General features: G+C 38.0%; 1 protein-coding gene across 7 annotated transcripts in view; it reads right to left on the reverse strand.

Moving 5' to 3' along the window:
* ADGRB3 (adhesion G protein-coupled receptor B3) overlaps nucleotides 1-21,495 on the reverse strand; it is an 857,936-nt gene that overhangs the window by 491,777 nt on the left and 344,664 nt on the right. For all 7 annotated transcript variants that reach the window (XM_017345224.4, XM_002714524.6, XM_089333072.1 and 4 more), the window contains 2 exons: nucleotides 15,248-15,412; nucleotides 14,649-14,813 (listed from right to left, as the gene is read on the reverse strand). In XM_017345224.4, the coding sequence (XP_017200713.1) occupies nucleotides 14,649-14,813; nucleotides 15,248-15,412 (330 nt within the window). The remainder of the gene's footprint in view (nucleotides 1-14,648; nucleotides 14,814-15,247; nucleotides 15,413-21,495) is intronic.

Consider the following 21,495-nt stretch of genomic DNA (forward strand, 5'->3'; position numbering starts at 1 on the left):
AAATTTTGATTTATTTTTTAAAACAGCTTAAATGATGTATTCTCCTACAAGCCTTTTTTTTTTAATAACACAGCAATTGAATATGCAGCTATTATAGATGTTCTTTCAAAGGATTGAAAATACTATGTGTGTGAATCTCCTCAATTTTCAAAAGCTTTCTTTTTAGAAGACTACCTGCTGTAATAAACTCCCATGATGCGTATAGTAGGTGTTTCCAACAAGTTTTTTAATTAAATCAGTTTTGCTGAGAAAACAACATAATAGACCAGGGCCATCCAGTAGAACTTTCTACAATGATGGGAATGCTCTGTATTTCACTGTCCAAATGCAAATAGCAAGTTCTTGAAACACAATTAGTGGGACTGAGAACCAAAACTTTATTTAATTTAACCAATGTAAATTAAATCAAATATCTACCAATATTGGACAATGCTACTGTAAATGACAATGAGTTTCTGTAAATGTTAACAAAAACTATTACAGAATATTTTTATAAATTCTATAAAATACTCTATGACTAAAATATTACATAATTGAGTTCTACATACAATGACTTATCTATTCTTAATAATGATTGGTTGTATTTAATATCACAACTCTATTACAATTGATTACTCTGTTTGTTCAACCTACACATCCACTGCTGTGGGATTTGGAATTTTGTGGAGTAATTTTTGTGAAGTAAAATTCCAAAATTTCCAACATTCACCACTAGATGGCACTGATGGGCCAAAAGGGTGAAATGTTCACTGGGCTCTAGGTGAAACTGATGAAATTCAAAATCAAGGTGGGCAGAAGTAGTAACTATCTGCTGGAAAAAGTAGGTCAGCGTGTGTTGTGTGTGTGTTTTTTTTTTTTTTTAAAGCTTACTATCTGGAGGAAAATTTCTTCTTTTCCTGTAAGTATATTTAATGCTTACACTAGCCCTTGGTCACAATGTCTGCCTTTACCTCTATTGTCACTTTCTTCACTCACGCTGTCTGCTTCCCAGATACCTGCATCTCTTTATTCCTTCTCCAGTACTGCAGGAAGCCTGCTCCACAGAGCTTATGTGCTTGTTCTTACTGCCAAGGATATCCCTCCTCTCTTTGCTCAAGCATGTGTGGCTTAGGTCTTCACCACCTTCAGTCTTTAATCTCACCTCAATGACTCCCTGACCATGCCCTCACACTCTTCTTTTTTCTTTTCTTTTTTTTATTAGACAGGCAGAGTTAGACAGTGAGAGAGACAGAGAGAAAGGTCTTCTTTCCATTGGTTCACCCCCAAAATAGCCATCACGGTCAGCGTGCTGTGCAGATCCAAAGCCAGGAGCCAGGTGCTTTTCCTGGTCTCCCACGTGGATGCAGGCGCCCAAGCTCTTGGGCCATCCTCCATTGCCCTCCTGGGTCCACTGCTTTCCCTGGCCACAGCAGAGAGCTGGACTGGAAGAGGAGCAACCAGGGACTAGAACCCGGCGCCCATATGGGATGCCGGCGCCACAGGCAGGGGATTAACCAAGTGAGCCATGGCGCCAGCCCCATACCCTCACACTCTTCAATCCCCTTCTCTGCTTTATTTTTCTCCAAAGTACCTGCCACCTTGTAATGTAAACCTAATTTTCCTAGTATATTAATTTATTTGTTTCATTTGGTTAAATTTTTTTTTCAATTTCCTCAATTATTAAGACTACAGGGAATGAAGATGATTATGAAAAACAGTGAGAACATTATGTGTATATTTTTGTGGGGGGTAGGGCAGGAGAGAGGGTGGGAGGGAGGGGGTGAGAGAGAGAGAGAGAGAGAGAGAGAGTGTGTGTGTGTGTGTATCACTCTGAAAGTACCTAGGCAGCCCAATTAGGAGCAAAAAAAAAAAAAAAAAAAAAGACAGAGAAAGAAGTCAGCTACTATAGTTTTCCTAAAAATTACTGAAAAGAGATTCCCAAGGTATCAGGTGTTGACCAATATTGATATTGGAGGATTATGTCTGACTGGGTAACATCTACTGGGATTCTGTTTAGAATCTCCCAATATGCTTTACAACTACCCCTGCTCTAGTTAAGGAAGAAGTTATCTAAATAGTAGTTCTCCTTTGCCCAATACACCACTTAATAACAAATGCTGATTTTCTTATCAGTTTGGTCTTTAGACAAAAAAGACAAGCACAGACCAACAAAACAAGAAACATTAAAAAACATTAATTTTTAAACCTAAAAGGTCAACAAAGTTTGCTTTGTTCCTCTGTACAATCAAGAAAATTAATTTATTGTACTTTGTACAGCAGGAAACCCAAAACAAAAATGACAAAGAAAATGGCATGGGAATCACAGATTCAAAGTTGCGACCCGGTTCAGGATTTTTCAGTTTTAAAAAATTTAGCCCATAAAATAGTTTCATCTATGCTTATAACAAAAAGCAAAACAAACTATACATTAAAATAACAATTTATTTTCTGCTATATTGGGTTTATGAAGTCCCAATTAGTGAGAACCTTTTTAGGTCCTCCCCAGTCAACAAGTGGATGAATAAGAATAGTCAGGGTTGCTCAGTTTCCAAGATCATCAGGAAGACAATCTGAGAAATCGTGGTACAGAAAGACGCCCACTCTGGTTGGAATGTCAGGCTGATCTGGAAATACATAGGAGACAGCCTAATAGCAGAGGATTTTCAGAAGAGATGTCCAAGCTGAGATCTAAAAGATAAATGAGAGTTCACCTACAAAGCAGGGAAAAGTGTTCCCTGGGAATCACATGTGGGGAGATCTGGGACAAAGAGAATTTGGTATATCCAAGATATTTGGGTGTGTGTGGGGGGGAGTTCAGAAAGGAGAGTGTGTACAGCTGAGAATGAGCAGAGGTAGGTGACTTTAAGAGGGCAGGGGTGATGAATGATGACAGAAGCAAGAAGTTTTGATTTATTTTAAGAGCAAGAGACATTTATTATACTGTCATAAATACTACATCTACAGTTTGGAAAATGGATTGAATGAGACAGGCTGAAGGTAGGGAGCCTTTTGACAGTCTACATGGGAGAAGGAGTGAAGAATCACAGGAGGTGGCAGTAGGAAGTAGATGGATTAAAAAATCTATTTTAGAGACAGAATTAGCCCAGCTTCATTACTGACTGGATGTATGAAGTAGGAAGAGAGAAAGAAAAGACAGAACTCAAGTTTCCAGAAGAATGTCTGATTGCTATTCCCTGAGCTATAACACATGAATAGAGATGGCTTAGGAGAGGAGATGATGAAATATTGTTGAGTTTGAGATATCTGAACACATCTAGGTATTATCAGAAAGTCAGTGGGAATATGGAACCAAAGCTAAAGAGAGAAACACAAGGTGGAGGTGGAGATTTGTAGGTTTTTTTTTTTTCTGTTCAATGTTACCTGTGTGTATTTCATAAATTAGAAAACGCCTACTTAGTTCAGGCACTCCCTTAAAAGAAAAATATACTGTTGTATGGCAATATGAAGGGCTCTTGTTTACACACCTTAAATGCCATAGCAACTCTGTTCATCAGCTGAAAGATCCCACTGTTTACCCTCACTAGTGCAAAATTATAAAAATTCATTTGTCAGATACAACTGTACTTCAAGTCACAAGTATGTAGTTAGCATGCTCCCTTGGAACAAGGTAGCAATTACCTAGTGATTAGCTGTTAATCTGTCTATTCAAACTGATTTTCTGTCTCTTAAAAATAGCAAAAATTATACAGAGCTTAAATCAATTTGATGTGGAAAATTAGTTTTCACTCCATATGCTAGAATTTCAGCATTAAAGAGAAATTGATTCTAAACTGTAGAGCTAGAATGCATAAAAAGGAAAACATGCACTACTGGTGACTCCATGTAAGTTTCACTTGCCGGTAATTCAGGAATTCTTATGTTTTGGGAATTCCCTGTGCAGGGGGTTGTAGAGGCAAATAAGCAGATCCACATGGCTCACAGCTCTAATTTCAGAGGTGGAACCTACTCATGTGAGGAATTCCTGCGGCTGCAAAGGTCGGAGGGAAAAAGAAGAGTGTATATGAAGTGTGTCTCATCACAGCATTCCTCATATAGAAGATGGTTTTTATCTCTCTCAAGTTGAAACAGCATACAATTACAGCAATTTGCAAATCACTATGAGTTAGTTATTCTTCTAAGTGCATTATATATTTCAGTTTCTCAAATTCTCATAGTAAGTCAAGGAAGAGAATGGAATTGCTATATCCATTCTAAACATGAGGAAACCAAGGCAGAGAGAGGTGTCTAGCATGAGGATACTCAGTGAGAAGGGAGTAGATTAAGGTCAAACTGCTAAGTTAATTCTCAGAGAAATTTACGTATTCTCTATCTAGGCATCCTTTTTGTTAGGATGGCAAGCAAGTTTTAAATATCTATTTTGTGAAAGCTTTTCTGTTGTTGTTTGATTGTTTTTTTTTTTTTTTTTTTTTTTTAGATCTGGAAGTCAACAAACCATGAATTTAAAGTTTATTCACAAATAGTATGCACTACCTATTATCTTTTGAAATTTTGCTTTTATTTGAGACAGAGACAGAGAAACAGAGAGAAAACATTTACCCCCACTGATTTACTTCCCAAATGCCCACAACAACCTAGCCTTGGCTAGGCCAGTGCCTGGAACTGGGAACTCAATTCAGATATGCCATATGATGTCAGGAATCCAATTATTTGAGCAATAGTGGCTGTCTCTCTTTCTCTCAGTTCCTGCCTTGGCTGGAAGCTAGAGTCAGGAGTCCAAGCTTGCTATTGAATCCAGGTACTTCAACATGGGACACAAAGGTCTTAACTAGAATTTTAACCCCCAGGCTCAGCACCAAGCCCTAGAAAATTCTGTATTATTATTGTTTAATACCATACTTAACCCAGTAGACAATGTAATTCCAGTTCAAATATGTTGCAAAGTTAATAATAGTTAACTTTAATTTTGAGAAATAGTTCGAAGTAACGATTTACTAAATTTAGTTGGATTAAGTTTGACGTTGGAATACATTCAAGACATTTCTGGAAAATTGTGGTTTTTTTTTTTTAAATTACTATTTATTTTATTTGGAAGACAGAGTTAGAGAGACAGAGGCAGAGGCAGAGAGAAAGAGGCCTTCCATCTGCTGTTTCACTCCCCAATTGGCTGCAACAGCTGGAGCTGCATCAATCCAAAGCCAGGAGCTGGGAGCTTCTTCCAGGTCTCCCATGCGGGTGCAGGAGCCCACGCCATAGGAGAGAGCTGGATTGGAAGTGGAGCAGCCAGGACTGGAACCGGTGCCCATATGGGATGCCGGCACTGCAGGTGTTGGCTTTATCCACTACATCACAGCGCTGGCCCTGGATAGTTTTTTAGCCTTTTGTGTTACTTAAGAAAAAGCTGAAGACAAAAGTGCTTCCTGGCCTTTTATAAGTCCTAAAACATGTAGAAAATGATGACATTTGGAGGCATAGTGGATTAAACAGGCAAAGAAACATAAGACTGGAGGTCACTGACCACAGTTTCTTGTCCATCCAACTGTCAGTAGGCCTTATGAATCACTGTTGGACATATCTGTGACCAATCCCAAAATGACAGGGATCTATGGGACTGCCTCCAAGAGCTCTGGCTTAAAAGAATAAGATGAGCTGATATTTGGGAAAAAATGAATAAGTTACTATATTTTTCCTACCTCTTAAATCTCACTTATCTGTAATAGAAGTAGAATCACACCACAAATTATCACTACAATATAAAAATTGCATATGTGATAAAATATCCTCCCTTTAGTTTATCCATGTAATTAACTAATACAATTTTGAAAGAATAAAATATCCTAATATAGAAGGCCTTAATATCATAGTCATTGTAAACTTTTCATTTACATATTCTTATACAAGCATTTTCATTAGTTCAGTTATAGGATTTATGATATATGACCTATCATGTTCAACTTGGTGAAATGCAGAGGAAGGGATACCATAAGCTGAAAGTAGATTGCTCTTCAGAAAGGTGTTAGAATTCTAGCTCGGCGCCGCGGCTCACTAGGCTAATCCTCCACCTAGTGGCGCTGGCACACCGGGTTCTAGTCCCGATCAAGGCGCCAGATTCTGTCCTGGTTGCCCCTCTTCCAGGCCAGCTCTCTGCTGTGGCCAGGGAGTGCAGTGGAGGATGGCCCAAGTCCTTGGGCCCTGCACCCCATGGGAGACCAGGAGAAGTACCTGGCTCCTGCCTTCGGATCAGCGCAGTGCACCGGCTGCAGCGTGCCGGCCGCGGCGGCCATTGGAGGGTGAACCAACGGCAAAGGAAGACCTTTCTCTCTGTCTCTCTCTCTCACTGTCCACTCTGCCTGCCCAAAAAAAAAAAAAAAAAAAAAAAGAATTCTAGCTAATAGATATTATATAATTGTATGTAATAATACATCAAACCTAATACAGGAGGCAGAAATAAAGTTTGTAGGGTTCAAAAAGAAACAGCAGGCATGAGCCTGTGGGAGAGATGAGAATTACTAAGGAATGATACAGATTTTAAAGGATGTGCTTCTAAGATGTTTCCATATCAACAGGCAAATGTGGAGGGCAGATACTAAGAGAATTGAAGTGGATAACAATGCAAACAAGAAACAACAGCATAAAGACAGAATATGTGCCCCTGAAGTAAGGAACCAGAGACATATCAATTTGTCTGTATTATATTTAATAGATTAATGTATCATATGTAGTTAAACACAGAGAAAGAGAGAACTAAAAACTAGGAGAGGCCATAGATGGGTATATTGAAATCTCTGGGATCCCAGTATGCACTGATTTTTTTTTTCCTGACAGGCAGAGTGGACAGTGAGAGAGAGAGGAGGGAGACAGAGAGAAAGGTCTTACTTTTGCCATTGGTTCACCCTCCAATGGCCGCGCTGTGGCCGGCGCACCATGCCGATCTGAAGCCAGGAGCCAGGTGCTTCTCTTGGTCTCCCATGGGGTGCAGGGCCCAAGCACTTGGGCCATCCTCCACTGCACTCCCTGGCCACAGCAGAGAGCTGGCCTGGAAAAGGGGCAACCGGGACAGAATCCGGTGCCTTGACCGGGACTAGAACCCCATGTGCCAGCGCCGCAAGGCGGAGGATTAGCCCAGCAAGCTGCGGCGCCGGCCCACTGAATTTGACAAGTAATAAAAATCCATGGAAGTTTCTTGAGCGAGTGAGTCACATGACTAAGACTATGAATGGGCAAGGACAATTAGATAAACCTGTGTAGAAGAGATTTTTGAAATAATGTAGGGGAAAAAGAGTTCATAAACTGCCAATTAATAACCCTAATTAGCAATGCTGTTCCATCATTTCATCCATGAAAGAATCATCTGCTCTATCTTAATTAATTAATTAATTATATCTTATGTGAAGTGCAGAGAGACAGAGACACAGACAAGTACACAGAGAAATTGCCCATCTGCTTGTTCATTCCTCAAATACCTGCAACAGTTGGGACTGGGCCAAGCCAAAGCCAGGATCCTGAAACCTAATCTGGACGTGGTAGTGGCCCAGGTACTTGAGTTATCACCTGCTGCCTCCCAGCATGCACATTAGCAGGAAGTTGGAATTGGGAGCAGATCCTAGACTCAAACCTAGCACTCTAATATGGGATGTGGGTGTCCCAAAAGGCATCATAACCACTCTGCTACTGACTGACCATGGCCCCCACCCCTTGCTGCACTTTACACATGACAGCACTGACTCTCAAATTCAAACTTTGTTGGAGTACACATTTCAGGCTCTTTATGAGGTATTACTCCTCCTTCACTAGTGGGTGGTACAAGGGGAAGAGAAGCAGGGCCACTGAGGACAGAACTGATGTAGAATTCATCTCTAGAAAAGGGATTGCCAGAATGAGGAATTATTCAAGACGACAAAAAGAATTTGGTCGTTAGAAAAAGTCCCCATGTCACAGAGATTCAGTGTGCACACTCTGGATGAAAAGGTTATAGGAGGCACTGTCAGAGATTAAACATAAAGATGTAGATTTGTTCCTCACAGAGTGATAGAAGATGTGGGAGACAGGGCACAAGAGTTCAGGGCAGAACTCTAGGGTCATCCCTAGAAATAAGTAGGTATGAGAAACATCAAGGGCTAAATTTCAGGGTTGATTGTCTTAGCAAACATGGAGCGTGATAAACATTGAGCCTTGGTAAACACAGCCACCTTTTTGTAGGTGTCGTATTCATTATTTTAAATTTTATTAATTTTAATTTTATAAATTTTATGATGATTGTTAAATGGCTCCTAAAACTTGTTTATTTTTACTCTGAAAACAATGTGAGATGAAAGAAATTTAGAAAAATAGTAAAAAAAAAAGTTGTGCTGACTGGATTTTCTTTTCAATTTTAGAAAAATCAGCACATTGCCAACTATTTCTTTATTGGACCCAGTAGGGTCATACAAGATTAAAATAAATTATTTTTAAGTTTCTGCCATGAAGAAGATGCATTTTCTCAAAGTCACATCTGATGAACAATCTGATAAAGCAAATTATGCTATAATTATCTCCATAGCAACAGGTCTGAAGAACAGAATGTAGTAATACATGGTATACAAATAGATTCCTTTAGAACTCAGTAGATCCTCCTCAATTCTTCCCATAAAATTGATCTGATTATTTCCAGAGCCATTGATTGGAATACGAAATAAAACCTAGTGCCACTATTTGGGAGGATCAGATGCTATTTTGGATACTTATTAAGTGCCTTTTTCACTTCCTGGGTGATTTAAGTTCTAATTTAGTTCTCTCTACTTTTAAAAATCTATCTGAGGTGACTTCACAAGCACAAATACATTTAAGATGAAAGAAGTCAATATGTAGTGCCACCTGCTGTCAACACTGAACTCGGTGGTTTCTTTAGGTGAAGAATTGCTATGAACTCTTGAGTGTGACATTATTTGCTCTGTCCAAAATCATTCAGTGGAAACATTTGTTCTAATTGGTAGGGGGAGATAGAAACTTCAATGGAATAGGAGCTTTTTAAAGTACTGCTTGTAATGAACTAACCTTGTGGTTTGGAATAGAATTGGTGAAGTTAGTGTCAATTTCTTGCAAACATTTTGACATGTCTGTTCTCTTTAGAAAAGAACTGCAAATTTAAAGGTGATGTGTTTGGGTTTCTAATAATGACTATCCTTAAAATGAAGCAGTCCAAACAATTGGAAAACTCTAATATTAAACTTACTAAACTTGTTTCTACTAAAGACAAAAATATTTGTATTGAACGTGATTAATTCACCAATTCCACTAACTGAGACCTGAGTAGAAAGTTAGTGGGAGCTGAGACCTATCTTCCTCCTTGACTCCACCCCATGCCGAATGTTAGACATCTGCACTATCTATCTATCTATCTATCTATCTATCTATCTATCTATCTATCTATCTATAGTTACAAAGCCATGGAGGATAGGAGGCAGTGCAAACACCCTTGCTCAGCAGAAAAGTTACTGGGATGGTGGTGGCAGCATGACAGAAGATCTGGTGGTGTGGATAATTTTATATCAACCTTGTTCAAATGATACCCACATTGTTTCTCTTCTCTTTGTGGAACAGGAAAAATGAGGAGTGGAAAACTGAGGATTATATAATGATGACACTATATTTCTTTGTCCACAACAAGTAGTTAATAACCCCATTTTTCTTTAAATGGCTGCTCTAAACATCTTACTTTGAGTGAAACATGAATTGACTGGGCAGACCTGAACTGAATTGTCTGTATTTCATTATTAATTGATTCCAGAAACAATCCCTCATTATTTACAAAGAAGCACGAATACAGTAAAATTTTATAATTTTCTTGAGAAAAAAAATCTCAACTTTCACAGAGGATCTGAGGTGGAGGATTATATGTATATTCCATTTCTTTGTTAATTTTATCAGATTACTATCATCATTAATATTATTTTACTTACATCAAAAGTATGATTTATAGATAGGCATCACAAACATCACCTGAGAGCTTGTTAGAAATGTGAATTCTGAGACCCATACTATATTTGCTGAATCAGAGTTGCTGGCAGTCTGTCTCAGGAATACGTGTTGCTACAAGCATCCTGGGTGATTCCTATGTATACTACAATTTGAGGGGCTCTGCTTCAGTCAATGACAGGAAACACTCAGAAACACAGAATCAAAAAGGAAGCAAGCTTTATGATTCTTTCTTCCTACTGATGCTGCTGGAAACTAATTACTCAAAAATCAAAGGAGGTCTCTCTTGGTCTCCAGAGAAGACTAATCTTGTGGGAGAGCATTGTTACAGAGATAAGGAATACTCAGTCGTGGTATGATATTTCTCCTAAGTGGAAGGTAGTGAGCTCACATTCGCTATATTATAGGGAGTCACATTCAAATACAAATGCATTACAATATTCAAGACAAGTTTTGCATTAACAATGTTACTGCTGCCCTCCTTTGGTATGAATATTTAGAGATAAATATCACAATAATTGTTAGAGCACTCGTTGGTGCTATTATTGGGTCATTTATGATAGAGCTATCTTCATAAGTCCTCAGCACTTGCCATTTGAGACAAGGCAGGCTTGTCTCAACGTACAGGTTCTGATCACCATTTGCAAAGAAGGACATTTTATGTTTAAAATAAGTGTGATATCTACCTATAAATGGTAGACTCAGACTTAGCAGTTAGTTGATGACTAAAGTATACTAGATCCTAGATTGGGATTGTAGAAAGAGAAGAAAGCTCTTCCCCAGAACAGAGCAAAGAGATCTACGGGAAGCCAGAAAATTAATTTAGGCTAATCCAGCAGTAACATTTTCTTTCTGAATAATATTAACCAGAAAGATCCTGGAAAAATGAAACTACAAGTTGTATGTTTTCATATTTTAGCTACATTATAAAATCAGGAGAACTATTACCATCTTAACATTTTACTCCTCAAATCTTGCAGGTACAATGGGAGTGAGACAAATAAAATTGTGATTTGATGAGTTTGACCATTTTAAAATTAAGGCCACTTAATTATTTGCCCTATTCTATTCTGTTCTATTTCCCAGCTAGCAATATTTTTTAAAAAATAATGCTTAATTTCTACAATTCCTTAATCTTATGCAGGCAAAAGAATTACCTTATTAGTGGTCAGTGATGCCATTTTCAATATTTTTTATCTACTTATCAATAAACAAATACCCTAACATTTTGGGAAAATATTTTCATTTTCTTTTTTCAGTAGACATCATAAGAGCTTCTTGACTAAATTCTGATGACCAATTACTTTTATTAATTACCTAGACAAAGACCTTCATACATTATATTTCCTCTTCCTGAAAACACAGGGCCTCTCAGCAAATTTTATTAATTTGCATTCAAATTAAGTGAAGTGCAAAAAGAAAATGATTGTTTTTTGTTTTTAGAAACATGAAGAAAAATTAAGAATGAACAGTAAAAATAACACTAGAAAAAGCACATTGCTCTAAAAGAAACAGGGGCATTATTTGGTGTAGCCCTTAAGGCACCACTTAGGATGTTACATCCAATATTGGAGTGCCTCTTTTAGAGTCCTGGTTCTATTACAGATTCCAGCGTCCTGCTAATGTGCACTCTCAGTGGCAGCAGGTGATGACAAGTGTTTGTTCTTGGACGCTCACAAGTTCCCAAGCTTCTGGTTTCCAGCCTCTGGTTTCAGCCTCGTCCAGGCCCAGTTGTTGCGGGTGGGCGTTTGGGGAATAAACCAGCTGATGGCAGATCTCTATCCATCTGTCTGTCTCTCTCTTTAGTTCTCTGGCTTTCAAATAAATAAGGTAAGTGAATTAAAACTAAAAATTAAAATAAACATTTAGGAGGCTTTGTTATGAACATGAAATAAACAATGCTTCAGTAAATGTTAGAGTAATTAGAGAATTTTCTCAATTTACTTTGTTATTGTGTAAATGTGAAGAAATGTAATAGCTGACATTAGGAACACCATGCTCCTAATCACACTTCAGAAAGTTCATGGACAAACAGAACTAAAAGATAGGTTTATTTTGATGCAAGGAAAAATAAAATTCTTTTTCTCTTGATAAAATACTTTAATATGACTACACATGAAAATTTAAACAAGAAATATAAGGGGCCAGCACTGTGGCAAAGCAGGTAAAGCCTGTGATACCACCATTCCATATAGGCACAGGATTCTGTCCGGGCTGCTCCATTTCCAATCCAGCTCCCTGCTAATGGCCTGAGAAAAGCAGTGGAAGATGGCCCAAGTGTTTGGGTCCCAGTCACCCACGTGCAAGACATGGATGAAACTCCTGGCTCCTGGCTTCAGCTTGACTCAGCCCTGGCGGATTAGTTTATCTGGGGAGTGAACCAGCCAATAGAAGATCACCCTGTCTCTGTAACTCTGATTTTCAAAAGAATAAAAAAAAAAATCTTTAAAAAAGAGAAAGAAATATAAAAGAAATTGCCATTTCTATTTGAGAAAATTCTATATTCTCTAAAAACAAAGGCATTTTTGAAATTTATAATCACATAGAATTTTTTATGGATAATGCAATTTATGTTCATGCTCAAACACCAGATTAGGAAACAATGACTTGGCATATGTATTTATTTTTTATCCCTTAAATAAATATCAATTTGTAGATTATTTAGCCAATTAAAGAACTCATTTTAATTACGAAAGTATATTTATATTCTAGCATTTGTAGTTTTTCTCAAATCACATTATTTGGTTATACAGCAATATGAAAATGTTAAATATTTATAAAAAATATATGGTACAATGCAAAATGTTTCATTTTTATGTAATAGTTTTTTCAATCTGTCTTTAATCATGAAAACCAACAAAGAAACCAAGCAAATAAGGCATAAAATCTTTCTTGTAAATAGGTTTGTAAAATGTTTTCCAAACAGCAGGTGGCAATCTTTGTAAATTTGATTTCAGCAGCACTATCTTCCTTCTCTATACACAGATGAAAGACGGTTTTAAAAGACCAGTTAAGAACCTTAGTATGCTAAGACAGGCTTAAACAACTTCAAATATTAAAAAAAGCCTCATTTAATCATGCCTTACTGTTCTAATGAAATTTCTCTCTTGGCAAAATGGATGTTTTTTGTTTAATGCTTCTTAATTCTTAGGCAGCAAGGGAGAAATTCCACAGTGTTAAGCTGGGTAGGTATCCTTCTCATCAAAATCCTTCATGTGGGTTATATCTTACCATTCTGAATTCAAATGGCTGTAAGAATAAACAAAACTAATTTCAAGTCTTTTTTAAAAAAAAAGATTTATTTCTTTATTTGAAAGTTAGAACTAGAGAGAGAGAGAGAGACAGATAGCTTCCATTGACTGGTTCACTTCCCAGATGGCAACAGCCTGGGATTTTGCCAGGTGAAAGCTAGGAGCCAGGCACTTCTTCCAGGTCTCCTATGTGGGTGGCAGGAGCCCAAGCATCTGGGTCATGTTCCACTGCTTTCGCAGGCCATTAGCAGTGAGCTGGATCAGAAGTGGAGTATCTGGGACTCTAACTGGCATCCATATGGGATGTTGGTGTTGCAGGTGGCAGCTTTACCTTCTAAGCCACAACACCACAACCCCCTGCCCCAAGTCTCTCTCTTTTTTTTATTTGACAAGCAGAGTTAGAGAGTGAGAGATAGAGAGACAGAGAGAAAGGTCTTCCTTCCGTTGGTTCACCCCACAAATGGCCGCCACAGCCAGTGCACTACACTGATCCAAAGCCAGGAGCCAGGTGCTTCCTCCTGGTCTCCCATGTGGGTGCAGGGCACAAGCACTTGGGCCATCCTTCACTGCCTTCCCAGGCCACAGCAGAGAGCTTGACTGGAAGAGGAGCAACTGGGACAGAATCCAGCGCCCTGACCGGGACTAGAACCTGGGGTGCTGGCGCTGCAGGCAGAGGATTAGCCAAGTGAGCCGCGGCACCAGCCCAAGTCTTTCTTAAGCTCTGAAAAATCTCCTGGCATACTGTTACTCTTGAAATCGAATTTCTGCTGGTATTTCAGTGTTGAACTAAAAGAAGTCTTTAGGATTCGCATTGTGGAGAAATATAAATATTTGACTCTTGGATATGTCTAGGAACACACTGTTTTTTCCTATAATGAGGCAGTTATGTTAAATAGGGAAAGAAATTTATAGCTTTCTAAGTTGGAAAGGAAGCTTGAAGATTTTGCAACCAGCTTCATTTGTACTCCCAGGAAACAAAGACCCATAGAACAGGTAGCTTTCCCCTAAAGAATCACTAACAGCCAATGGACCATAACTGGGTCTATAAATTCTCTAAATTCAGTACTTTCCTCTGTATCTCTTATGAAATTTAAAAATCCTATAATATCATCTTTTTAATAAATTTATAAAGATTTTGCATATAATATCATTCCAAAATCCTGATTCTCACATATTTATTGAGTTCTCAATGAGTCAGTTATATTTTATGGGACGTATACAAGATTTGGAAGGAGTCTCTGTCTTAGGTAATCTCTTAAAATACATACTCTATAATCTGGGCAATTTCAGATCTTTCCTGCCTGCCAGGTTGCACTAGCCAGAAGCTGTATCAGAGGTGGAGGAGCTGTAACTGTAAGCTGCACTTCAATACTGGATGCTGGCTTCTTTGGGGCAGCTAACCTGTCCGCTGTGCCACAACACCCACCTGAATGACAATATTTGAACCCTTTGGTTTTTCAGGATACAACATGCTTATAGTTGGGGCAATTTCTGTGTTTCTCTCACCAGGACATCGCTGCTCACTGCATCTTCTCACTTCCTCGCCCGTTCCTTCACATTGCTGTCCCGTTATTGCTGCACCCTGGCATGTCCTTATTCGCCTTTCCCAGCCGCCATCACAGGACTTGGAACATCCACTCCAATGACCCCACTGATTCCACTGACCATTGGCTGGAAGAAATGCATCATGGTGAATGGTAGCAATGTACTGCACACTGCTGTAGGGATTTTTAAATTGAAGACATCATTGCCCCCTCAATTTTTATTAATTTGCCAACATAAGTAAATCTTATTCAGATATTTGACTTACTGGTTAACTACAGGGCATTGTGAGGTACACACATTTTCATAAGTTTGTTCAAATGGACAACAAACCTTACTCGTAAAAAGGTGCAAGTTTAGTACTAAGCCTCAACAACTTTATTGGTATTTATCCTCAGAATGTCCTGAATTTTATTACTTATTAGCATGGTATATAGAATAAGTTGTAGTTTAATAGCCTTCATTTAAAGGAAATATATAACTATCATGACATTATCCATGGCCATCTGGCATAGTTCAGTCATGTGGCAGGTGGTCCTTTATATATAGGTCATAGGCCTTACCTGTACACTCAGGGTTGTAACACTCTCTGCTTTCTGCCCACGGCCCTCTGCATTCAGAGCCCCCATGAGCAGCTGCAGTGCATTGTCGGCTTCTCTGCTGGGTCCCATTAGAGCACGTCACAGAGCACTGACTCCACGAACTCCACTCCTGCCACTGTCCATCAACTACCAAAGCAGAAAGAGACACAGTGTAAGGAGATCTTCCATTAGGGAAGCGTGTACAGAAAGCACAATGTAATCCAACCTTGAAATGAGTGCAAATCAGCGTACTCAATGGCAACAACCGATGGTCACTTTGGCATGAGATTTTATCATTACTTCTCAAACTACCATTTTCTTATTTTTCACTTCTGTTACTTATTATGTATACAGTATGCCTGTATGCCTTTTTACTCATTTATTCCTTCAAAGATACTTATTGGTCACTCAATAATGCAAAGCCTTGGACTAGGAGATGGATACAGAGAACAATGAACAAAATAAATACTGACCAATACCTAAAAAAGCTCATGTTTAAAAGAAGGAACTCCTATAAGTAAACAATTACTTGCCAAGTAAACCAAGTACACAGCAGTGCTGTGAAATATAATTTTGGATCACTGTGAGGTAAGAGTTCAGAGCATCAGAGAGTTTTTCTAAATAACAAGTGAGGTTTCAGGTGGATTTCAAGGATAATGTAAAAATGTGTAGGGTTAGGATATGTTCCATACAGAAGGATACAGAGAGCCCACAGCAGAGAAATATGGGACCTTCAGAAACTTGTCATTGTAGACAGAATCCAGACAGTAGGAGGGAAAGAATTAGCAAAGGAGGTGGATAAGAAGGCAAATGCCAGATTTTTCTGGACATTTTGGATACTATTATTAGATCATTAAAAAGAAGTTAAAGGATTTAAATGGGATAATTTATTATTAGATTTATCACAGGGTGCATAAAAATCAGGGGAGTCAGGGACACTCTGATCTAGTGCCGATGGAGTGTCTTAGAGAAATTAGAAAGTTACTACAGAGAGATGACAAGAGGATCTCCTGAAGGATTGGACATTACAGCTGAAACAGAGGCTCCAGCGACCCCTCAATGACTACTATTGGATGATCAGAATTTAATACAGACAGTGAATTTGTCTATGAGAAATTCAAATTGAGGTTCTTTTATATACTCACTATTTCAAGTGATTTTTGAGAATCTGTTAGTTACCAGACACTGTGATAGCTGCTAATGAGAGATAAATAAAATAATGTAAATTTTAACTTCAAAAATCTTATAATTAAGTATAAATATATAAATGAAAAGTTAAAGGCAATCACATTTTAACATGGCACATGAAGTAGTCCAGCTTTCAGAGCAGAGATTACATCTACTTGGGAAGTAATTGGCAAGATTTGGATCATTTAGGCAAAGGAGAAAGCACTGACTGTATTGTGCCATATGCCACAATACATAAAGGAGCACAGGATTAAGTCAAAAATATTTATCAGATCAGAATGCATACACTAGCATATAAATGTCATAAATGCACTAGTATATGGCTGCCTACTTTTTCTAACATCATTTTATAGTTATTAGTCAATTGATTACAAGTACTAGGGAATTCATTCTAAGTCAAAAGTTCAGACAGAGCTAATGTTGCTGTGAAAATCCACCCAAGCAAATAAGAAAGATTGGCAGAATATGAATAAGTACTTTCAACTTAATTTCAAGCCTCACATGTGGCTATTAAAAAGAAGGTTGTTTAATAGGTATCTTGCTGTACTTAATAAACCCTTTGTGAGATTAAAAATAAAAAAATGTCAAGTTAATCATCTCATTCATGCAATTTTAGCACCTTACTATATTAAAATTGTCTGATAAAATATTATTGGTTATGTGGTCCATTTACTAGGGAAAACAAGAAAGTTCTGGTAAATCAATAGGACTTCATAAATTATGCATTTGCCCCCTATTTTGGCTTTAAAGATGACTGTGTTTTTCATTTCAGAATTTTGCTTTATAAATGTAACAAAAATTAAGCTTACATTATGAACCCTTACTATCTTAAGCATTGAGAAAGGTTTATAGAAAAAAGATTCATACTCTGCACTTTATAATCTATTTGGCAAAAGAATGTGTGAATATGCACATTACTGAGAACATTCAGAAAGTAACACATAATCAAAGATGAACTAGGTGATGCTTACTTAGGTATACAGTGACAAAGAAAGGGATGTGTTTGACCTTAAATATTCTGGCTAGAGGTGCATTTTAATTATGTTTTACTGTGAACGTAGAAGTTACACAATCACCAGCAGACGCAAACATGATTCTTCCCTGATAAAAAGACATGGAGTTACAAGTGAACAAGCAAGATACGAAAATGAGAAAGAAGAAAATCTGGCAGGTGGTCGTTTTTCTGTGAGGAACAAGAAAGACCATTCTGAAAGGAGTTTGGGAAGTATGAGCACATCTATGTGTGAAGTGTTTTGCTCAGTATACTTTTCTTGGAAGAGGAATTTGTAACACCATTAGTTTTAAAAAATGCATTTAAATTCATACATTTTCAGTATGACCTGTTCAGTTCTTTTTGAAAATGCACATGTTCTATTTTGGCTAAAGTTTAAGATTGACTTAAAATTAGAAATTTGAGGGAAAATTTGAGGCTAGCACTACTATAAGCATCAGCAAATCATATATTTTAGATGTGAACAATTTTGTTTACAAAGTCAGCTACAGAAAACAAATAATGAATTTGAAGATATATCAAGTAGTTACTTTTTTTCTACTTCATTTTACACTGAAGACGGGAAAATCTTTTTTTTGAACATTAACTGCACTGTTATGAAAGAATTGACTTAACAAAGTAACTCACTGGATAAAATAAACAAAACAGAAAAGCCCATTACAAAGCACAATGGAAAATCCCAGTATGTATTCCTTTAGTATGTCAGTCCAAGTTACTGGGAAAATGGAAAACTGAGAAGTTAGAAAGGAAATGACCATTACATAAACATGAGAATTTCTTTTAGTGTCAAATGTGAAGTATTGCTTCATTTTTAGGAATTCTTTCTCCTTAGTTTGAGATTTTAGAATTTTTTTAATGATTTATTTATTTGAAAGGCAGAGTTACATAGAGAAGGAGAGGAGAGGAGAGGAGGGGAGGGGAGGGGAGGGGAGGGGAGAGGAGAGGAGAGGAGAGGGGGAGAGAGAGAGAGAGAGAGGTCTTCCATCTGCTGGTTCACTCCCCAATTGGCCTCAATGGCTGGAACTGTGCCAATCTGAAACCAGGAGCCATGAGTGTCTTCCTGGTCTCCCACGTGGGTGCAGGGGCCCAAGGACTTGGGCCATCGTTTGCTTTCCCAGGCCACAGCAGAAAGCTGGACTGGAAGAGGAGCAGCCAGGACTTGAACTGGCACCTACATGGGATGCTGGCACTGCAGGCAGTGGCCTTACCCACTATGTCACAGCGCTGGCCACTTAGGATTTTTTTTAATGACTAATTGTTACCTCTTTTTAAGGGTGTCAGCCCCAAGACATTTCAAGAAATGGTAATGTCATTTTACTGAATGGGAAAAAAAGGCAGAAAGTTGGGAGGTAGAAATTAAAAGATCTGTTTTGGACATTTAAGCATTTATAAGTAGGATATGTAGATTATCTTTCAGGGATAAAAATCTATGTATCATATTGTATAATCTACATATATATATATATATAATAGATTAGAAATTTTTCATCTGCTGGTTCACTCTCAAATGCTCACAACAGCCAGCGCTGGGGCAGGCCAAAACCAAGAAGCAGCAACTCAATCTGGATCTCCTACATGGTGACAGAGACCCAAGCACTTGAATCATTGCCTGCTATCTCCCAGAGTGTGCATTAGCAGGAATCTGGATCAGAAGTGAAGCTAGTACATGAACCCAGGCATGGGAGGACTGTGTCCCAAGCGATGTATTACCTACTGTATCAAACACCTGCACCCTGGCTGTTTTCTTTTCCTTTGATGTTTACCTGAGGAGACAAAGTGGTGACTAAGCTGCTGCTCCTTCAACCCTCAACTCAGGTTTTTCACCTGGTTTAGTAGCAAGGCAACAGAGACAATTAATGCTTCTCCTCTCCCTATACCTGTCCCAGGTATTTACTTGACTTCCAACATTTCATGGCATATGATACTAGGGTTATTGCAACTTTAAAAGGCCTAGAAGCTTTCTTTCAAAAATGGTGTTCCTAGTGAAAGCTGACTCAAATCTTAGCATTCCATTACTTTGAAAAATATATACACAACCCCTCTGGGAGTATCATTAGGCATTGACAAGCAAAGATTTACAGAGAATTTGGGTTGTGACTGACAGTGCTCTATTAGACCTTGGGAGAACTGTAATGATAAAACTTAAATTTGCTGTGATATATAGAATGGACCATACAGTGGCAAGAATGAGTGCTGGGAGATACTAGGAGACTCTTCTACAATGCAGGCAAAGTTGATGAGGGCTCAGGTTATGATGGCATCAGTGAACATATCTGAAGTAGATGAATCTGTATTATTTTCTGGATAAACAAATGAGGGGTTGGTTCCTCATCTTCCACTGGGTTAAACCAGTGAGTTAAACCAGGTCAAGAGTATATATATCTGGGCTGGCGCTGTGGCTCAATAGGCTAATCCTCCACCTGCAGTGCCGGCACATTGGGTTCTAGTCCCGGTCGGGGCGCCGGATTCTGTCCTGGTCTCTCCTCTTCCAGGCCAGCTCTCTGCTGTGGCCAGGGAGTGCAGTGGAGGATGGGCCAGGTCCTTGGGCCCTGCACCCGCATGGGAGACCAGGAGAAGCACTTGCTCCTGGCTTCGGATCAGCATGGTATGCTGGCCACAGTGCACCGGCCACAGAGGCCATTGGGGGGTGAACCAAAGGAAAAAGGAAGACCTTTCTCTCTGCCTCTCTCTCACTATCCACTCTGCCTGTCAAAATAAATAAATAGATAGAGTATATATATATATCTGAAAGCAAAATTTTTATTTTAATGAGGCAGAATTTGGAATGCCTGTTTGGAAATAATGTAAGTAGTACTAAATTTTGTTAGTAATACTAAACTTTGCTTAAAATTGTGTCACTCAAAGTTGTTTGAAGAGTGTATAATATCCCAACTCCTTCATAGGACACCATTTTGTAAATATTGCATTAAAATACATAGTTTATTCTATAATATTCAGGAAGATCAGAATCGACATTTTCTCTCATATTTTTGAGTTCTTTTCATATCCATCATAAGAGCCTGCAGTTGCAATTTTTTATTTTAGTGTTGCTTTCAGTTTAAAAACTCCAAGTGCCTATTACTTCATGAGTCATTCTACAAAGGTGACTAAGAATAGAGAACAATAACACTGTGTTGAACCTGGGACAATGCTGAGAGATCAGACTTGTCTTACCATCACACAATGTGCTTTTTTATATACAAATGTAACACTGGGGACAGTTAAATTTTCACTTCAGCAATGTGAAAAATTACTAAGTTTTCCAGACTCAGAAGATTTATAACTATAAAGAATAAATTGTTAGATTCTTGGGACTTATTTTGTTACATGATCTTAACCCTGCCATACACAGGGAGTTGAAACTACATTTACCTGGAAGACAAAACTTTCTTTCATGTATAGGGGCCAAATGAAATTTTAGATTTTCATCAATATTTTTTCAGTATATATATTCATATCACAAATATATAACTGATGATATCAAATAAGAGAAATATAATCACAAATTATTTTATGTATCCATGAATAAAAATCATAAATATTTTGAATTACAAAATGAATACTTTAGCAACTGTTCTGGGTTGCAAATTGCTGATTTAGTCATATGTATGGAGAAGATATGTGGGAGAACTGGGTTAGAAGTTATGGGATTTAGTGATGACGAAGTTGGTGGGTTCAGATTTTTGTTGCTTTGGAAATTACCTTAGAATCTGGAAGGACTCTCTTAGGACACAAGACTGACATGTAAAAGAACCCAGCCCTCTGCTTTAGATATATGCTGAAGAATAAAAATGTGCTTCCTATTTGCTATTCTAAAATAAACCCCAAAGGAAAAAAAATCAAAAGCAGTATCATTTTTAAAAATCAGAATTAAAAGTGTAAATAAGTGATCATGGTAAGGTGAAGAAGGATTTTTAAAAGTTAATAAGTTAAAACAAGTTTAAATTTAAAAATTCAAACAGTAAAATACAGTACCTCAAGATCTGTAAAAGAAACAATTAACCTTCAAAGCCTTATAAGCTAAGAACTT

This window comes from Oryctolagus cuniculus, chromosome 5 (genome assembly GCF_051225735.1).
Source record: "Oryctolagus cuniculus isolate XC-2025 breed Fujian yellow rabbit chromosome 5, ASM5122573v1, whole genome shotgun sequence".
NCBI classification, from domain to species: domain Eukaryota; kingdom Metazoa; phylum Chordata; class Mammalia; order Lagomorpha; family Leporidae; genus Oryctolagus; species Oryctolagus cuniculus.